Source organism: Lipophrys pholis (assembly GCF_963383615.2).
Source record: "Lipophrys pholis genome assembly, chromosome: 1".
Classification (NCBI taxonomy): Eukaryota; Metazoa; Chordata; class Actinopteri; order Blenniiformes; family Blenniidae; genus Lipophrys; species Lipophrys pholis.
In genome coordinates this window covers 9,576,389-9,592,955 of record NC_137635.1, presented here as the reverse complement: position 1 = coordinate 9,592,955, position 16,567 = coordinate 9,576,389, and the positions used below count along the sequence as shown (strand labels likewise).

At 43.3% G+C, this 16,567-nt stretch overlaps 1 protein-coding gene across 8 annotated transcripts in view; it reads right to left on the bottom strand.

Annotated features, from left to right (window-relative positions):
• kansl1b (KAT8 regulatory NSL complex subunit 1b) overlaps positions 1 to 16,567 on the bottom strand; it is a 36,860-nt gene that overhangs the window by 4,536 nt on the left and 15,757 nt on the right. For 4 of the 8 annotated variants that reach the window (XM_080476468.1, XM_080476472.1, XM_080476469.1 and 1 more), the window contains 6 exons: positions 8,112 to 8,253; positions 7,852 to 7,935; positions 4,341 to 4,450; positions 3,020 to 3,161; positions 1,972 to 2,140; positions 1,031 to 1,186 (listed from right to left, as the gene is read on the bottom strand). In XM_080476468.1, the coding sequence (XP_080332594.1) occupies positions 1,031 to 1,186; positions 1,972 to 2,140; positions 3,020 to 3,161; positions 4,341 to 4,450; positions 7,852 to 7,935; positions 8,112 to 8,253 (803 nt within the window). The remainder of the gene's footprint in view (positions 1 to 1,030; positions 1,187 to 1,971; positions 2,141 to 3,019; positions 3,162 to 4,340; positions 4,451 to 7,851; positions 7,936 to 8,111; positions 8,254 to 16,567) is intronic. The other 4 variants (XM_080476470.1, XM_080476471.1, XM_080476474.1 and 1 more) reach the window with 1 other exon arrangement.

The window sequence follows — 16,567 nt, the reverse complement described above, 5'->3', positions numbered from 1 at the left end:
TTAATATGGTAGTGCTTTATAGTTTTTGGGGAAAAAAAAGCCCTTTTTTTGAGCTGTAAATGACATGAACAATTCTTCGACTTTGGTTGGTTCCTTGCTTATTCTTTCCCATTCATCATGTTTCTGAAGGTAATGTCTCAACAGTAAATATCTATAAAAATCCTTATTTGGTAAATTAAATTCCTCTTTAAGTTGTTCAAATGATTTCAAAATTTGCCCTTTAAAGAATTGTGCTATATATATAATAGTCCATTTCTCAAATCCTGCATCCATAGTGCACGGTATAAACTAAGTTTGGGTTTTTGTTTATCATTGTAGCTCCACTGACAGACCTTGACATTTCTATTTTATTTTGAATTGTCAACCATATTGTCATTGTTTCAATAATCAATTCATTCCCAATTTTAAGCTTCTTTTGCATTGACCAATCAGTAAATGGTAGTGAATCCTATGGAACCTTAGGGGAAGCCCTTTGCTCCATTTCAACCCTTATAGTATCTTTATATTTAGTTATCCATAATATTAGAGCTCGAAGTTGGGCTGCCCAATAACAGTTCTTGAGATTTGGTCAATTTAGCCCTCCCTTATTTTACAGGGCGAGCAGTGTCCTGTATTTAATTCTTGCTTTTTTGTTTTGCCATAGAAATTTAGTCATGATTTTATCCAGCCTTTAAAAGGTGGAGATGGGGATCCTAACAGGAAGTGACTGAAAAAGAAAAAGTCTTGGCAGAATGTTCATTCTGCTGGTACACCACGTTCTGAATAACAAAAAACAAAATGTAAAACTTAAACTGTGAGTGAAGGACTTTGGATCCAGATCTACAGTGTAAGATTAAAGTTCCAGGTGAGGTTCTTTCTAAAGGTTTATTTAACTAAGTCTCTGCATGATTTTAACACAGCAACATCAGAGATGTGACAATGAAAGACCCAAATTGAAAACGGCATATAGTTGGAACTCAGATCACAGATCTTGTTTTGAAGCAGTGAGAATAACTGAAACGTGTCCGGAGGAGACAACCTGTGTACTTACTGACTGCCATGAGCGAGTTGGTGAACTTGTGCTTCTCTTTGGACGAGGACAGCTTGTGTTTGAGCGAGAGCTTCTTCAGTGGTTTGCTCCGTTCCAGAGACTTGCTCTGCCACTGGCCCTTCATGACCTGCTGCAGACGCAGACCGATGCAGACGTCTGCAGGAACAGAGACCAGAGAGGACAGGCCACTTAGAGACGCTTTACCTACGTTTTGACATTACCTTTCTATTTCAGGCTCCCTCTGTGTGTTTACTTCCTGTCGTTCAGCCCATCGCTACAAACTCTACTAGTGCAGTGAAAAATCAATGAGTGCAACGATGAACTTAATTGAGAAAACACTTTCAAAAAGAGAGCAATGGATCCATTCATTGAATGAAAAGATTGTGAATATGCATCTCTATACAACAAGACAACAAGAAGCATAACAACCAGTTGAATATCACAGCAGGAGGAAATACAATAAAATAAAAAACAAAGTCAAGTTAATGAGCACATTTCATGGTGATAACACTTAATTTTCATGCACTTTAAATGTTTCATAATAAAAACGGGGTCCGGGGATGCTTTGGCTCAGCATGACATCATTGAAGTTTCTGGAATCAATCAATCTCTCTCTCTCTCACTCCCTCCCTCCATCCCCCTCTCTAAAAGACAAGAACACTTAGGACACCTGCTCAATGCTGGCGAAATAAAGTTTGCAGTCTGTCCTCACAACTTTAACCATTTCTTTGACAGAACCAACAACACAAGTCAGCAGATTATTTAGTGAAGGATCAGGATCAGCTCCAAGCGGCCGCATGTGAGGAATGTGATTTGACTCAAAGGAGTGAAAATGTTTTCTGAGCACTTCCTGCTGGGCCGTCCCTCCCTGTTTGTCTTCCTCTGGAAGTGAAGGAGGAAACTGCTCGGTAAACTGGAGCTGCTCGGAGCGCCGCACTGACCGTCAGGGAAGGACAGGATGGGGTGGACGCCAAGATCCAGCCTTGACAGGCGCTCCAGGGTGGGCAGCTCGTACTGGGGGTCCTCTCTGGGGGTGGGCCAGCCACCGCACATCACACAGCTGGGGTTGACCCTGCAGTTACACTGCAGACAGCTGCTTCTCTGAGCCTGCTGGAACAAACAGAGCCGAGCTGTGAATGCTCAGAGCGGAGCAGCAGTACTCGGCGTTCACGTCACTCAGCGAGACCACCTGACCACACGTCGCTGTTTGTAGAGAACAACTGTGTGAAAGTGTGTGTTCAAACACCTGGTTCAGACGAATGGGATTCCATTATTTACACCATTCCTGACATCAGTTTGAAAACTAAGTTTTAACACACTTAAAGTACAGACAAAAACAGAGTCTAGGTTACACAAAGATAACCATTTATTACTATTTCCAGGCCTGAGAACTGATGAATCTTCTTTTAACTGTTTGATTTCTACAGAGGGAATCCTCACGCTCTGTCTCTTGTTTGGGGGCAAAAGGACCAACAATCATCTGGTGTTTGTGTTCATCCAACACTTGTGATTCCTCCTCTCTGTTGGGCTCTAAAAGTTGATGAACTTCTTTTTCACTAGTAACTCGGCTGTGTCGTTTACTCCGTAAGTCAGAGCCTCAAGCACACCGCATGCTGTGCCAGAACAAAAAGTCCTTTGAACTGAAGCTGGTTTAAAGCTGGAAGGTCCAAACAGGACGGAGATAAAAAACAAACAAATGCTGATTACGATGATGAGCTTCACATTTGTTCACTTTGACCTGGTAAAAACCAGTTTACGGCAGGAATGTGTGGTTCTGTTCAGCAGCAGGTCCAAACAGTGGCAGAGGATGAGAAGCAGCTTCAACTCGTTCACTTTAACCAAACCACACTGACATGAAGCCACTGGACCGGATGAGTGAAACCTTCAGTAATTTAACTGCAGCGTACGATCAAAACTATTGAGCAACAAAACGGAGACCTGTATGTTCCAGTCAATATCAAAGAGCTGCCTGAGGAGGAGGGTCCTCACCTTGCCGTTGAGGTTAGGCACAGTGTTGGGCTGAATGAGCCGCCGTCGCCGGCAGCTGACGAGTGGACGTGTGCGAGCAGCCACACACGTGCTGTCGATGGCGGCTGGCTGCTGATGCTTTGTGTCTGCACTGTCCACCATCCTGTAACAGAACGACGACACACAGTCCAGTTACACATCAGCATTAACTGTCTGAAGATCACACGCCTCACCGCAGTCTGTACACACTGTTTCAGTGGGTGGAGAGAGATGAGAAGTGAACAGCAGATGGCAACAGTGAGTGTGATCGTGTAAACAGCACAATGTGATAGAAATGATTAGATTACTGCTGATGATGAATCTGCTTAGATTTCCTCAGAATACTCTGAAAACGTTTCCAGCTGTAGAATCAGATTAATGGTTTACGTGCCTGAAGACGTCAATCACATCTGTGAATTTCCTGTAAAAATGTCAGATCTGATCAAGACGGTGCTCATGGTGATGTAGCAGCATTAGGAAGAAAAACTGCATCAGCAGGGTGTTAAACATCTGGCCCCGGGGGAGGGCGGGGTGTCAAAACCAGGCCACCAGAGCATCTAACTCCATTAGAGCCAAACGCCGCGTTTATAGAAATGTGCTGAAAGCTGCAAAATGTTGCAAACCGAGGAAACAGTTTAGACGTTTCACTGTATTTTACATTTGGAGCAGTGTTGAAACTGCATGCATTTACTTTACAATGGTTTGTATAAACCATTTATATACATGTATTTATTTACAGTTTTCCAGAAAGGTTATATAGGCTAATTTTACTGGTCTGGCTTGCCGGAGATCCGGTCGTTCCGGATCACTGTGAGCGCTCCGAGTTCTGAGAAGTGACAGGCTTTTTCCAACACATTATTCTGAAGATAAACACAGTCGAAGGTCAGATTATTATTTTCCTTCAGAGAATGCTGGATTATGTCCTGAGCTCATTGAAATAAGTTCACGTCAGAGGAAGTGACAGCAGTTGAATCAGGTTAACTGGACTTGTTTGGTCCTTTATCCGACCGGCTGGTTGGACTTCGGCCTCATCGGGACTCATTGAACATTGAACAGAGTTGTTGTCGTTCTTTGAGTGTTCAGCTGTCATTTTACTGTTCTGGCTGAGATCAAACTTTATGTATCGTCAGTTATAATTGAAAGCTCAGTCACGCACACAGGAAAGTATCTTGACCAATCCCTCAAGGTTAAATCTGTAGATTATTCTGAGTTATTATTTAAGCTGGGTTCCTTTGAGACTGCAGCCTTCCTTCTGATTGGTCTGTTTGATTGAGAAGCAGTTTGTCCTGGTTAGCAGCCGTACCTGCTGAGCACGCCGTTAACCGGCTGCCCGTTTTGACCTTTCCAGGGACCGGGCTCTGTGGCGCCAAGGAGGGCGGTGCCTGTGTGCTCCAGCCGTTCACAGACGACATCCTGCGAGGACAGATAAGACAAAAACCAGTGAGACTCCACCTCGTGTTAACTGGCACGGCAACACGAGCTGACCAGCAGCAGCAGCAGCAGCAGCAGCAGCAGCACTCAGCCTGCCAGCCAGGATATTTAAGGAAACTACATAATAGGCAAACTGAATCATCCCGGTCCTGTGGCCTTAAATTATTCAGTCCAGATTTGTGGAAAAGGGCCGGGCTCTCTCAAAGCGCAGAGAACCGGTTTGTGCAGTCTCATCAGGACGAGTCTTCCTCACCAGCGTGGCGGTTTTTTAGTCAAACAACGATGCTGCATTTCATTTCTCAGCTGCACTATTTCAATCAGCAATTTCCTTTCATACACTATTCTCTGTCCTCTTCCAACATTTAAGGACATCAAGAAAGGACAAATAATTTCCTTCATAATGTGAATTTCACCTAGAACCATATCGCATTATAAACAACACACTGCTTAAATTCAAATGCACAACTGCTTCATGTTGAAATAAATCAATAGAAATGAGGGGAAACTAAGACAATAAAAGAAAGGGAAGGAATACATATAAGGGTATATGAAGTAACGAGGCGTTTCATGTACTGACTGCTACCATCACCAGGTATCTACTGTAAAATACATCTGAAAGGGACTTCAGGTTAAAGCTGAACGAATGTTAATGTTTCTAGTCCACAGTAAAAGAGCTAAGTGTTAAAGCTACACTGAAGAAGGTCTGTTCTAAACAGGATCAAAATGAATCTGTTAGTCTCAAAGGTCTGACTGATTAAATATCATTTTTCATTACACCTCTTTGATTTTCAAAGTGCGATTGACAGTAGGAAACAGTGAGAAAGAAACGACTCGTCTGCAGATTTCATTCAGAAGCTCAAGTCTCTGAAGTCACGTCATTATTTTTTACAGTAATAAGACACTGAGCAGGAAAAAGTAAATATACTCAGTTTTTCCTGGAGTCACAGCTGAGAGCTTTTTCAAGCCATATTTTGAGGTTTGTTTCTAAGTACATTAAACCTGCAGTTCGATAAGTTGGAAAGTAACCGGGTAAAAACTGATCAGTTTAAAGTCAGGGTGGATGACAGAAGACGTCCAAATAAAAACAACCAGCGACGGACTCAAACACTATTTGGAGGTCAAAACTTTAGAAGGGCTGACCGACGCGACGACACCGCCAGAAAAATGACTGATCACTGGTTTCGCTTCTGTGCTATCATGAACACGTCTGTTCATCTACAGACCGCTGGTAAGAACAACCTCATCAGTATATCAGGAGCTGCAAACAGTTTAATTTAGCACTGCGTTTGTTGTATTGTGGGGTTTTCCTCATGTTAGAGCTCTGTTCACAATCTCAGTAGTAAAAGAGCTAATTCAAGACTTTGCAATCTGAAATCAGAGCTGGGTTGTTAACACATTCCTGTGGTGTGGAAAATTAAAAACAGATTGATTACTACTTCACAGAGACACACCAGAACCTTGGAATTGATCATCAGAAATATCTGGTAACACAAGATCGACAAACATTCATTGTCAATCCTTTAAAAGGCCGGGGGAAATATTTGGTAACTTCGGTTTCTTCCACACTAATGATGAGAAGTTAATCACCATTGAATGAAAGCACGATCAATTAGGTGTGTTTAATTAGAAGTTAGAAATCTACATAATGACAAAAACAGTTTGAGTTCATGTTGCATCTCTTTGGGTCACAGTACCTCAAGATGGATGAATTAAAGAATTTCTTCTGAGATTAATAAACTATTTCTATTCCATTTCTTTAATAGTCATGTTCTGGACACTGTAGCACCTGCTAAAATCTCCTTTGGTGTGCATAAAAATCCTTGTCCGTGGATATATGAAGCCATATCTAGCTTCAGAAGAAGCTGGCGGAAAGTGGGGCGGAAAGTTGAGCGCACTTGGAGGATCACTCCCGTCAGTGGACCAAAAACGGCTTTTACCACCTGAGAAATCTTTTTAAAGTGAGGAGGATGCTGTCAAAACTAGGCCTTAAAATGATCATCCATGCTTTCATTTCGTCTCGCCTTAAATCTTCATTGGCTCCCAGTCAAAACTCAAGTCAAATTTTAATCCTCACTTTCTGGGCGTTGCATGGTCGGGCCCCTCAATACATCACTGACACACTTCAGGGCGCACCCTCCGATCATCAGGCCAGAGTCTCCTGAAGGTCCCAAAGACCCACTTTAAAAACCGGGGGGACTTGTCCTTTCAGGCTGTAGCCCCCAGGCTGTGGAACGACTTGCCCCCGTCCCTCCGCACGCTTGATTCCACAAGCTCGTTTAAAAAGCACTTGAAGATGTTTTTATTTAAGAAAGCTTTTGGCTAAATATTTTTCTCACTTTTACTGTATTTTATAAAATTCTTATGTTCCGTTTTTATTGCACCCATTTTATGTACAGCACTTTGCGATTTTTATCTGTGAAAAGCACTTTATAAATGAACTTGTTTCCTTACTTACATTAACAACATGCTTCAACATACAAACACAAAACAAGCATGATAACACTCTGCAATAAGTCCAGAGAGTCCTATTTTAGGGAAGTGAGATCCATCGACAGACCCAGGTCTGAATTTGATGATTTAAATGCAGAGAACTTTAAAAGGATCAATAATTATATTTTTATTTTGTGGGATAACAGTTGACGGTAAATAGACGATATCTTGACAAAGAGCCAGTGAAAACTGGATCCTGCTTTGCTGTAAACATTACTGCACGTCAACCATAAGCGGTGAAAAAGTTTGAGGTCTGTCAGGGAGCAGTGGACAGCCAGTGTGAGGAGCACGTGGAGGATGCAGGGGTCAGAGGTCACAATGGAGCCTGCAGTGGGGTGTGCCGGATTCAGAGGTCACAGAGACGGGGCGTGCAGGATTGAGATGAGTGCAGGTGTTCACTTTCATTACTGAAATCTTTCCAGTTACAAGCATGCTCCTCTAACCTCGGGGCTGACGCTGCTCCAGTAATAACTAAGTCCTGCCAGTCATTGTAATTAGATTCTACTCAACTCAATGTAAAACACTCTAGATCAGAAATCCACAGCAGCCTACCAGAACTGACCTCCATGAAAGCTAAATGTAGTGGAGAAAAGGAATTGACATGCTTTTAAGTGAATTAAATTCTAGTGCCATCGATCTAGAGCCTTGATTCCATATAATCCTTCTGTATTTTGTTGAAACAAGCAGATCCATGGCTCACAATGCATTTGCAATCTTCATTTAGTGCAACAAATCAGTAAATAGAAGCACACAAACAACTATTCAATTGTTAATGATCTTAAATCAAACTCGACAAGCTTCTGCAAACACATCCAGATTATTGAAGGCGGTTGGCGTCTAAAAAGCAAAAGCCTACAGAAGGTGGGAAGCTGCACAGGAAACCGTGTTGTTACCTGAGTACTGCCAGGCTCTATCTTCACCTCTGTCCCACCCGCGAGCACAGCACAGGGAGCGACACCGCCCAGCTCGACAGAACCCTGACAATCAACACACGATGAAGATCAGCTTTACTGCATCATGGAGACACAAAGTCAACAACAGCTCCATCGTCTGTCAGTCTCAAACATCTCTCTTGGTATTTACGATCACGGATTGAAGATACGATGCAGCCGAAGCTGCACAGGCACACCTAAACAAACAGGAAGAGACTGACCTTGCTGACGCGGATCTGTCTGCAGATGTCGGTCTGCTGTCGGATGCGGTACTCCAAGTCCGAGATGTGGGCCTGGAGCCAGTTCCAGTGGCTGATGATGGCAGCTCGCTCCACGGTGTAGCGGCTCTCCGCCCGCTTCCATCTGGAAAGAGATTTATTTATTTATTTTATTTTTTTAAAGGAGGCGGTGAATGTTTGTTTTTAAGTTGAATTGATGACAGTCTGCCTCCAACAGCACCAGAGGAACTCCACTTATACTAAAACTTGCATATGATTAAGAGTCAGGTATTAATTTGCGTCTATTTGGTTTGCAATCTTAATTTATGTTAAATAATAGAAAGTGAGGGTGAGCATAGAGAGCATTTCCCCTGTCAGACTGCAGAGGTCAGTGAATCAGCATAATACTAAGCTCCCAGCAATGGCAGCTGTAGGCAGCCTGGAAAAGCATTACAGGCCAAAAAGCAATATGAAGAGGTGTACATTTTAACTAGGGGCAGTTTTAAAAATTTGGATTTTCATTCCACTTATGTACTCCAAAGCAGAGAGTGAGTGCCAGCTGAGAGCAGAGTACTCCATTTTACCAGTATGACACACAGAATGGGCATTTCAAAGGCAGACATGAGAGGAAAATGTCTGCTCCTGCACTGTGCTGCAGCCGCCACAGAGGGCGCTATTCAGTCCGAATCCAGGCTGAACAATGAAAATAATGACTCAGATGGCAGACAAAGATAGACCTGGCACTCCTCTGTGCTTCCTCCTCCCCACACCCCATCTGTTTTCATTCTTTCTGAGCTCCAGCGTCATGGTGGAGGAAGTGGATCGAGAGAGGGGAGAGGGGAAGGAACAGGGGAATAAATCGGGGACGACTGGAGCTGGGAAGCTCTGGCAGTCTGGAGAGGAACAGACGGGCTTTAAAAGCAATCTACAGGCCGCAGGGTGCTGAGGGGGGTGGGGCTGGGTCAGACACCAGGATCACCAATAATCCAACCATGAATCCTGTCTCATTGTGGAGCTGAACAGGAGGAGACTTCTCATTTCTTTAATGCACACATCAACTGCCAATCACCACAATCAAACCTTTTTCTCTCACTCAGCGGCCACATTTGAAATCTACGCCTCGTTTGTTGCAACACAGCATTAAGGACACTGCTGCAGCTGCAGTGTTTCCTGCTGCAAACCTGTGCTGCTCTCACACACAGGCTACAGCATCAGATCAACGACCTGGTAATTCAGCTGCATGCACAGAGTCCGCGGTGGAGGCTCGTCTCAAAACCACACCGGCAGCGCCAAAGTGTGCAGCATCGACCGCTTCACTAACTACTGATTCACCACAGTGGGTGGACAACAGTCCACCGGGACAAGGACCGGATAGATGGAACATCCCTGAGGGTGAGATTAATCTCAAGCAGCTTTATTTCTATTACAGAGGAGATTAACGGTATATGAAAACACAAAGGAGCCAGTGAAGCAGCAGCCGACGTGTCAGAGCGAGTCTGCTTCCAAAGGCAAACCTGGCTGTCATGTGACATCACAGGAAGGCAACAGACATGATGGGAAAAGGTTGAAGGAGGAAGAACAATAGATCCTGACTCCCCGGGACATCTCAGAGGGGCCGACTGACCCAACAGGAGGAGAACATTTAAACTACCATTCATTTAAGACAACATGTGTTACCACTTAAAGGTTAGCGCTCTGGTAGAAATCCAGACAGGTAATGCCACTTCTCATTCAGCTAAACTGATTACTGCACGTTGCCTAACTGGCAATAAACCCACAGTTTAGTTGCACAGTATCAGCATCATTCACAGAGAGGCAGATGCAGAGCGTGAAACCTGCCATTACTGAGTGCAAATAAGGTGGAGGGCAGCACTGCAGCTACTATCAGACGTTTGTTGTCTTTTACTTTTTACACGTGTCGAGGACAAGTAAACTCTGTTGAGTGGAATCAAAGAACAACATGAGTGAGAAACATTGGACTACCAAGTGAAAGGCCTCAAAACACTTGAGACACAGCCCAGTCATATTGAAGGTCAAGTGTAAAAAATACGGCTCTCGGGTTAAAACTCCTCAACCAGAGGGCTCAATAAGACCTGTGTGATGAGTCTGAATTGTCCCAAATCATAGAAGACATTACATGCTCATTTTCTATACAAGTAATGGCTGAAAGCTGGGGAACATTTTTCTGTTATTACATTAGCATCAATGCTAAAATGTGAAGTTACGTTGGTGAAAACATATTAAACAGAAATTTTGTGAACATTTGTCTCAAAACCAAAGGGAGAATATGACTTTATAGTTGCGTCTGCCAAGGACGTAATAAAATCATAGGCGTATATTTATCTGTATGCCTGTTGGCAAGACTACGTCAAAACTACTGCAGGGATTTTGCTGAAATGTTCAAAACAGATATTAGGCCATGGAAGATTTCATTAAATTTTGGGAAACAGAAATAAAGTATTTCTATAGAATAGGAATAAAGTAATTCTATAGAAGAGAAGAGAAAAAGTATTTCTATTCTGTTTTGATTGTCAGACCTGTGAAACTGCCCAGTGATTTCCAAGGCTGTCACTCATGTATGTTGTTGGGAGTGGGTGTAGCCAGCATGTTTTGGAAAATCAGCCTCTCAGAAGCCATCTGGGCTGCTTCGGGGGGAAAAGGAGGAGCCACAAATTCCAGTGATTCAACAACAGTGTGCGTCGATATTTCTATTGCCTAATTTTTATTATGAAAGCAAGTCTTGTGATTTTGGGTAGTTAAGAAATGTCAATGTGGTAAAATCAGACAGTAATTAACACTCCCGAGGTTAGAGCTAAAGCGCAGAAGGAATGTTGAACATGGTTGATAATGTTAAAATATAAAGAAAGAAAGAAGCATGTCAGAGCTCATGATGAGAACAGGAAGAGTTGCAGTCTCACAGCTCGGCTCCCCTCAACCACAACAGTCCAGAGACTGTCGCTGTGGCCGCTTGTCCTTACTGACCCGGGAAATTATGAGTGAATGTACATTGGTTTATATGATTTACAGAACACAATTGCTTTACTTTTAATTTGAAAATATATGTAGTTTATTTTTTGATTTTTCCTTTGTTGGCCTGTGAGCTAACACTCAGCCTCTCACACATACACATTAATGCAATATGACGAAATTCTATCAAGACATGTTCCTCGATTCACTTTACTGAAGGTGTGTGTGTGTGCGCGTGTGTATGCTGCTATAAGTGATATATTGATCAGAAGCAGCCCCGCTGAAACATACTGCCTACCCCTGGGTTAGATAGCTCGTTGAGAGGCATCAATAGACATCTCTTACCCCGGCATCCTGCCGGTGTTTGGCTGTTTTCTGAGCCGTCCTGGTGATAGTTGGATGGGTTAGTGTGGTTTGGCGTTGCCCGGAACAGTACAACATATGTTCTGCATTCAGAAAAGCACCATAACCAGAAATGTGCTGACAGCCGGAAAACAGCAGCGGTAGTGTTCGCCGCCGGTGCTTTTGTGTATGTGGGAGAGGAGAGAGGGGAGGGCAATGTATCCGGGTTTCAGGGAGGGGGGAGTGCCTGTGCCTGTGTGTGTGTGTGTGTGTGTGTGTGTGTGTGTGTGTGTGTGTGTGTGTGTGTGTGTGTGTGTGTGGGGAGGGGGGGGGGGGGGGTCCTCAAGGCTGCCCCCCGCCCCCGGGGGTCAAGTCAGGACCTGCTGGACATCTTGGTTGGTGTGGAGAATGGCACATGGTCTTCTATGTGCTGCTACCATGCGGCTGTGTGGACTGAGCAGCAACCAGGGCAGAAGATACCCGGTCAGACACAGACTCAAGCTGTGGAAAATCATCTTTCTGCCCTCCTACTGCTCCATACTGTATGTCTGTAATGCCGGAAGGGGGTGGGGGGTCGGGGGATGTTTCCTCTCCATATGGACAATTTGTTGGTGGATTAACTTCCTATTGTAACTTAACGATCAACATGCTGTTCTGTCATTTCTTGCCGATTGTGTCATCAGTGCTATGATCACATGCTGACGTGTATGACAACCTCAACTACAGGGCATCTTCAGTCATTAAACTCCCACACATTGCAACCAACGCAACAATTTAAAGTCTCCGAGAGTCCCTGATGCCAATATGTAATCTTAACATACAATACAAAATAAGAGTGAATACATAAACCAGAGTGAAATACAATGTTATATCAAATGGTAAATGGACTTCACTTATTTAGCGTTTTTAAGTGCAGTCCCAAAGTGCTTTACATACCGTATTTTCACGACTATAAGGCGCACATAAAAGTCTTAGATTTTCTTCAAAATGTGCGGCGCGCCCTATGTGTGTGTTGTTGTTGTAAAGCGGACGTAGTAGTGAACACCATGAGAACGTTAAAGGGGGAAGTGTGGGCGTGGATTGTATATAAATGAACGGGTATGTGCGTTATGCAGAACATCGTTGTTTTAACAACCCTGAACATGGCGAAGAGACACGCTTATGAAGCACAGTTTAAACTGAAGGCCATCAGCTACGCGGAGGAACATGGAAATCGAGCAGCCGCGAGAGAATTTAAGATTAATAAATCGATGGTTCGCAAGTGGAGGAAGCTGGAAAACGAGCTCCGACAGGTGAAGAAGACGCAGCTGAGTTTCCGCGGACATAAGGCGAGGTGGCCCGAGTTGGAGGAAAGACTCGAGCAGTGGATCATCGCACAAAGAACGAGTGGGAGAAGCGTTTCGACGGTCACCATTCGACTAAAAGCAGTAACGCTAGCAGAAGAAATGAAAATTGAACATTTCCGCTGGACATCAGTGTGAACCGGCCGTTCAAAGTAAGGCTGCGAGCGGCGTGGGAGCGATGGATGACCGATGGAGACCACAGTTTCACTAAGAGTGGAAGGCAGCGCCGGGCGAGTTATGCCACAATTTGCAAATGGATTGTAGATGCTTGGGCTAGCGTGTCTGCTGGCACTGTTGTTCGAGCTTTCGCAAAAGCCGGCATCATTTCCAAGGAGCCGCACGGCACGGAAAGTGACTGACAGTGAAGAAAATGAACCTGGTATGTTTGATGGAGATTTAGCGCAGCTGTTCAATTCAGAAACAGAGGACGAGGAGTTCGATGGGTTTGATTGATGACGATTACAGGTAAAAAAAATGTTAGTACTTTGTAATCAATACTTAAATAAAGCACAACCAAACTCAGTTTTGCTCCCGCTCTATTTTTAAATACGCACACTTGTATGCTTGTGTGCGTGTGTTGTTGTAATGCGGACACCATGAGAACGTTAAAGGGGGAAGTGTGGGCATGGAACCCGCGCCCTATGAGCAGGTGCGCCTTATGTGTGTGTTAAATGCAGTAATGGCACACATAACTGAGACTGCGCCTTTTAGTACGGTGCGCCTTTTGGTCGTGAAAATACGGTAGTTAATCACCTTCACACATGAATGGAGGCTGCGGCCATGCCGTCAATCTATGGTGAACAAGTTGGGGTTCAGCGTCTTGCTCAAGGACACTCTGGCATGTGGACAGGTGGAGATGGTATTCAAATCCGCAACCTTCCAATTGGGAGACGAACTCTCCACCAACCGAGCCATGTCGCCCTTATTATTGTGTTTACAGGCTAGATTCTCGTTCATACATTAATACACAAACAATTCAGTTCAGTTCAGGGACCAACTTGTGTGTAGCTGCTCACTGGAGTCTGATTTATGGTGTCTCCAAACTGCACGCAATAGGCTGGGATAGCTTCACCCCACCTCCTCCGCCATCCAGACCCTGTGTACAAGGTGTCTCCCACCATCAGTCACTTTCCGTGACTGACCGGCTGACATCTGCATCCACTTGGTGCCGTGACCGGCCGCGGTGTGGAGGTGAGAGGAGCTTCCTCTACCTCTGTACAGCTTAGGGAACACAATCGAGGCCTCCTGGGAGAACGTGCATTCTTCCCTGTGTTTAAATGAAGTGACTGCTTCTTTCCCAAGCCGTCCTGTGTGGCCACTTGTAAATGACTGTAAACACATGGTTTTGTTCACATGTTCAAACAGCAATTCCCTTGATGCACTAAGATTTTCTGACTCCAAAGTGCTTCTATTTGATTTCTAAATCCCTATATTTGGAAAAAATAAATAAAAACATGCAGAACCAAGTCACTTCAATAAGTATTACTGAAAAGGATTTGGGTCTTAGAACTTAATACACTTAAAAGTGTATTACTATCCAGACTTCTTGTCGTTTAGACTGGTCAGGGCTAACCATGCATTTCTGGGGGCACTAACACTCGTGCAGACCACAATGTCCATATTGTGCCGTATTTCTTACATTAGCATGAGGAATGAATGCATATTTTTTGGGGGAAAAGCCCTCAAAATACATATTTCCTACGACACAAGAGATTGATTCTGTGTTTCTGGAAGAGTTACTGTTGTCATACATGTAAACATTTCTATAATACAAGTTGCCAATAAAGCACTGAGGCGCACATGTCAAAATTAACTAGTTTTATGTTTTAAATATAGTCAGAAAATCAGGTCATTCCATTTGTGCATGAGCACCCAAAACTATTTCTCTCATCACTTTGTCAAGACAACAATTAGTGCATTCATGTAATTTGCTAGATGGGTCAGAAGACTAATTGCATAGTTTTTTTTTGGGGGGGGGGGGTCAAATAGCTAAATGAGAAAAGATATGCGACAACTCAATAGTTCTTACATAATTTCAGTATAGTTTATAGATACCAAAAAGCTCATGAGCCAGTCCTGTAATGCCGCTCTGAACTACAGTGTGGTGTAGTGAGTCATTGTGGTTCCTAATCTATAAGGACTGAAAAAAGTTTCTTCAAATAAACAAATCATGAGGATGGCAGAATATCTATAAAGGCGACGCTGTCAACAGACAATTTACTTTATACAACTGAACATTTCTTAGAATCACCACCATCAGATGGAGCTTTGAGTTAAGATGCTTTATGTTAGCCTCAACTGAAATACCACCTAACACCGAGTGTTACCTGAGGATATTTATATACACCGATATATTTCTTCATGTGTAAAGTATTTATAAGGGTGTTTCAGTCTGACTTCAAACAGCCTTATGTGCAGGGGAGACTGGTCAATAGGAGCAGGTGAGGCTGAGTACCACATGGTGTCATCAGAAAGGACTGCATGCAACGTATGTCATTCATTCTTTAAGATTTTCTGCAATATTTTCTTGTTTGTGAAAAAAAGCTTCCGGTTAAATTGCATATAATTTGTGTGTGAGGATTTTACTTCCTCATTATTGGACTCCTCTTGCTGCGTCAGACTGTTTTCTCCTGATGTAAACCGGTAGTTGGATGAGTGAGGCTAGCCCCTCTCTCACCATGCACGGTGTATTGCATGCAGTAAAATCTAAGTGCGCATGCTCAGGCTGTGGCTGCGTTCATTCAGACAATGTGATTTTCATGCCGGGTGGGGCTTGCAGCCTAAAGCCCCACATACGTCATTTGGATGCTCAGAGCCGATTGGCCGGAGACAGTTTCAGCACTGCTTGTTCGAACCGGAGTGAGTCGTGACAAATGACAGACTATGAGCAGCTAGAGGAACAGTTGAGACTCAAAATTAATTAGGTAGAATATTTACAGGTGTACAAGTTGGAAACTCTGCCTTTAGAGGAGACACTGCAGGTATCTGCTGGTAAACAGAGTGACACGGTGACAAAAAGCCTGTAAAAACCTGATATGTACAAAATTTCACTGATGATGTACCAACTTGTTGGGAGCCTAACCTCATTAAAAAGAAATATATATGATCGGCTATCTTCACTGCTCCACCTTTTCACGGGATTAGTACTTAGTGCTTCTTTTTACACAGAACTCATAAGAACCATTGTCCTAAACCTTAATAGATTTTCGCTAAACTATTTGTTTTAAGAGTCTAACAATTTGCTGAAGTAAATTTTTTGCGAAATGTTCAAGTGAAAAGCACCTTTAGGGTGAAATGAAAGCAAAAGATTTTCCTTAATGGTTAAGTGTCATAATTTCATCATATGTTATACGATTGTCAACATGAATATTGTTGAGTTTAAAAGAAAGGGGAAGTAATGAAGAGTTATTAAACATGGTCACCTGTTCCTGTCTGCATTTTGTTCTGGAAAGTAGAAAAGACAAATTCAAAAGAAAGACAAAAGCGGCACTAAAATCTACATTTTCCTTCAAACACTTGTAATCTGTGTCTCGTACAGTAAGAAAACCCTAAGCCATGTTTCAGGGTCAACATTAGATGCTTAATCCAAATACGGACAGAAAGGCTTGATAATCCCACATAAAGCACAGCGCGGAGCTAATAACCGTCATTTTGTCTCAATGTAGCACATTCATGTTCACACTCTAAAATAAGGGAGCCAGTGTGGCAAAATAAAGTGGTGGAACCTTATTATGAACAAGGTGACACAAAACAAAGACCTACAGACACGGAATCCTTTTCCAAATGAGGCAGAGTGAAAACTATCAT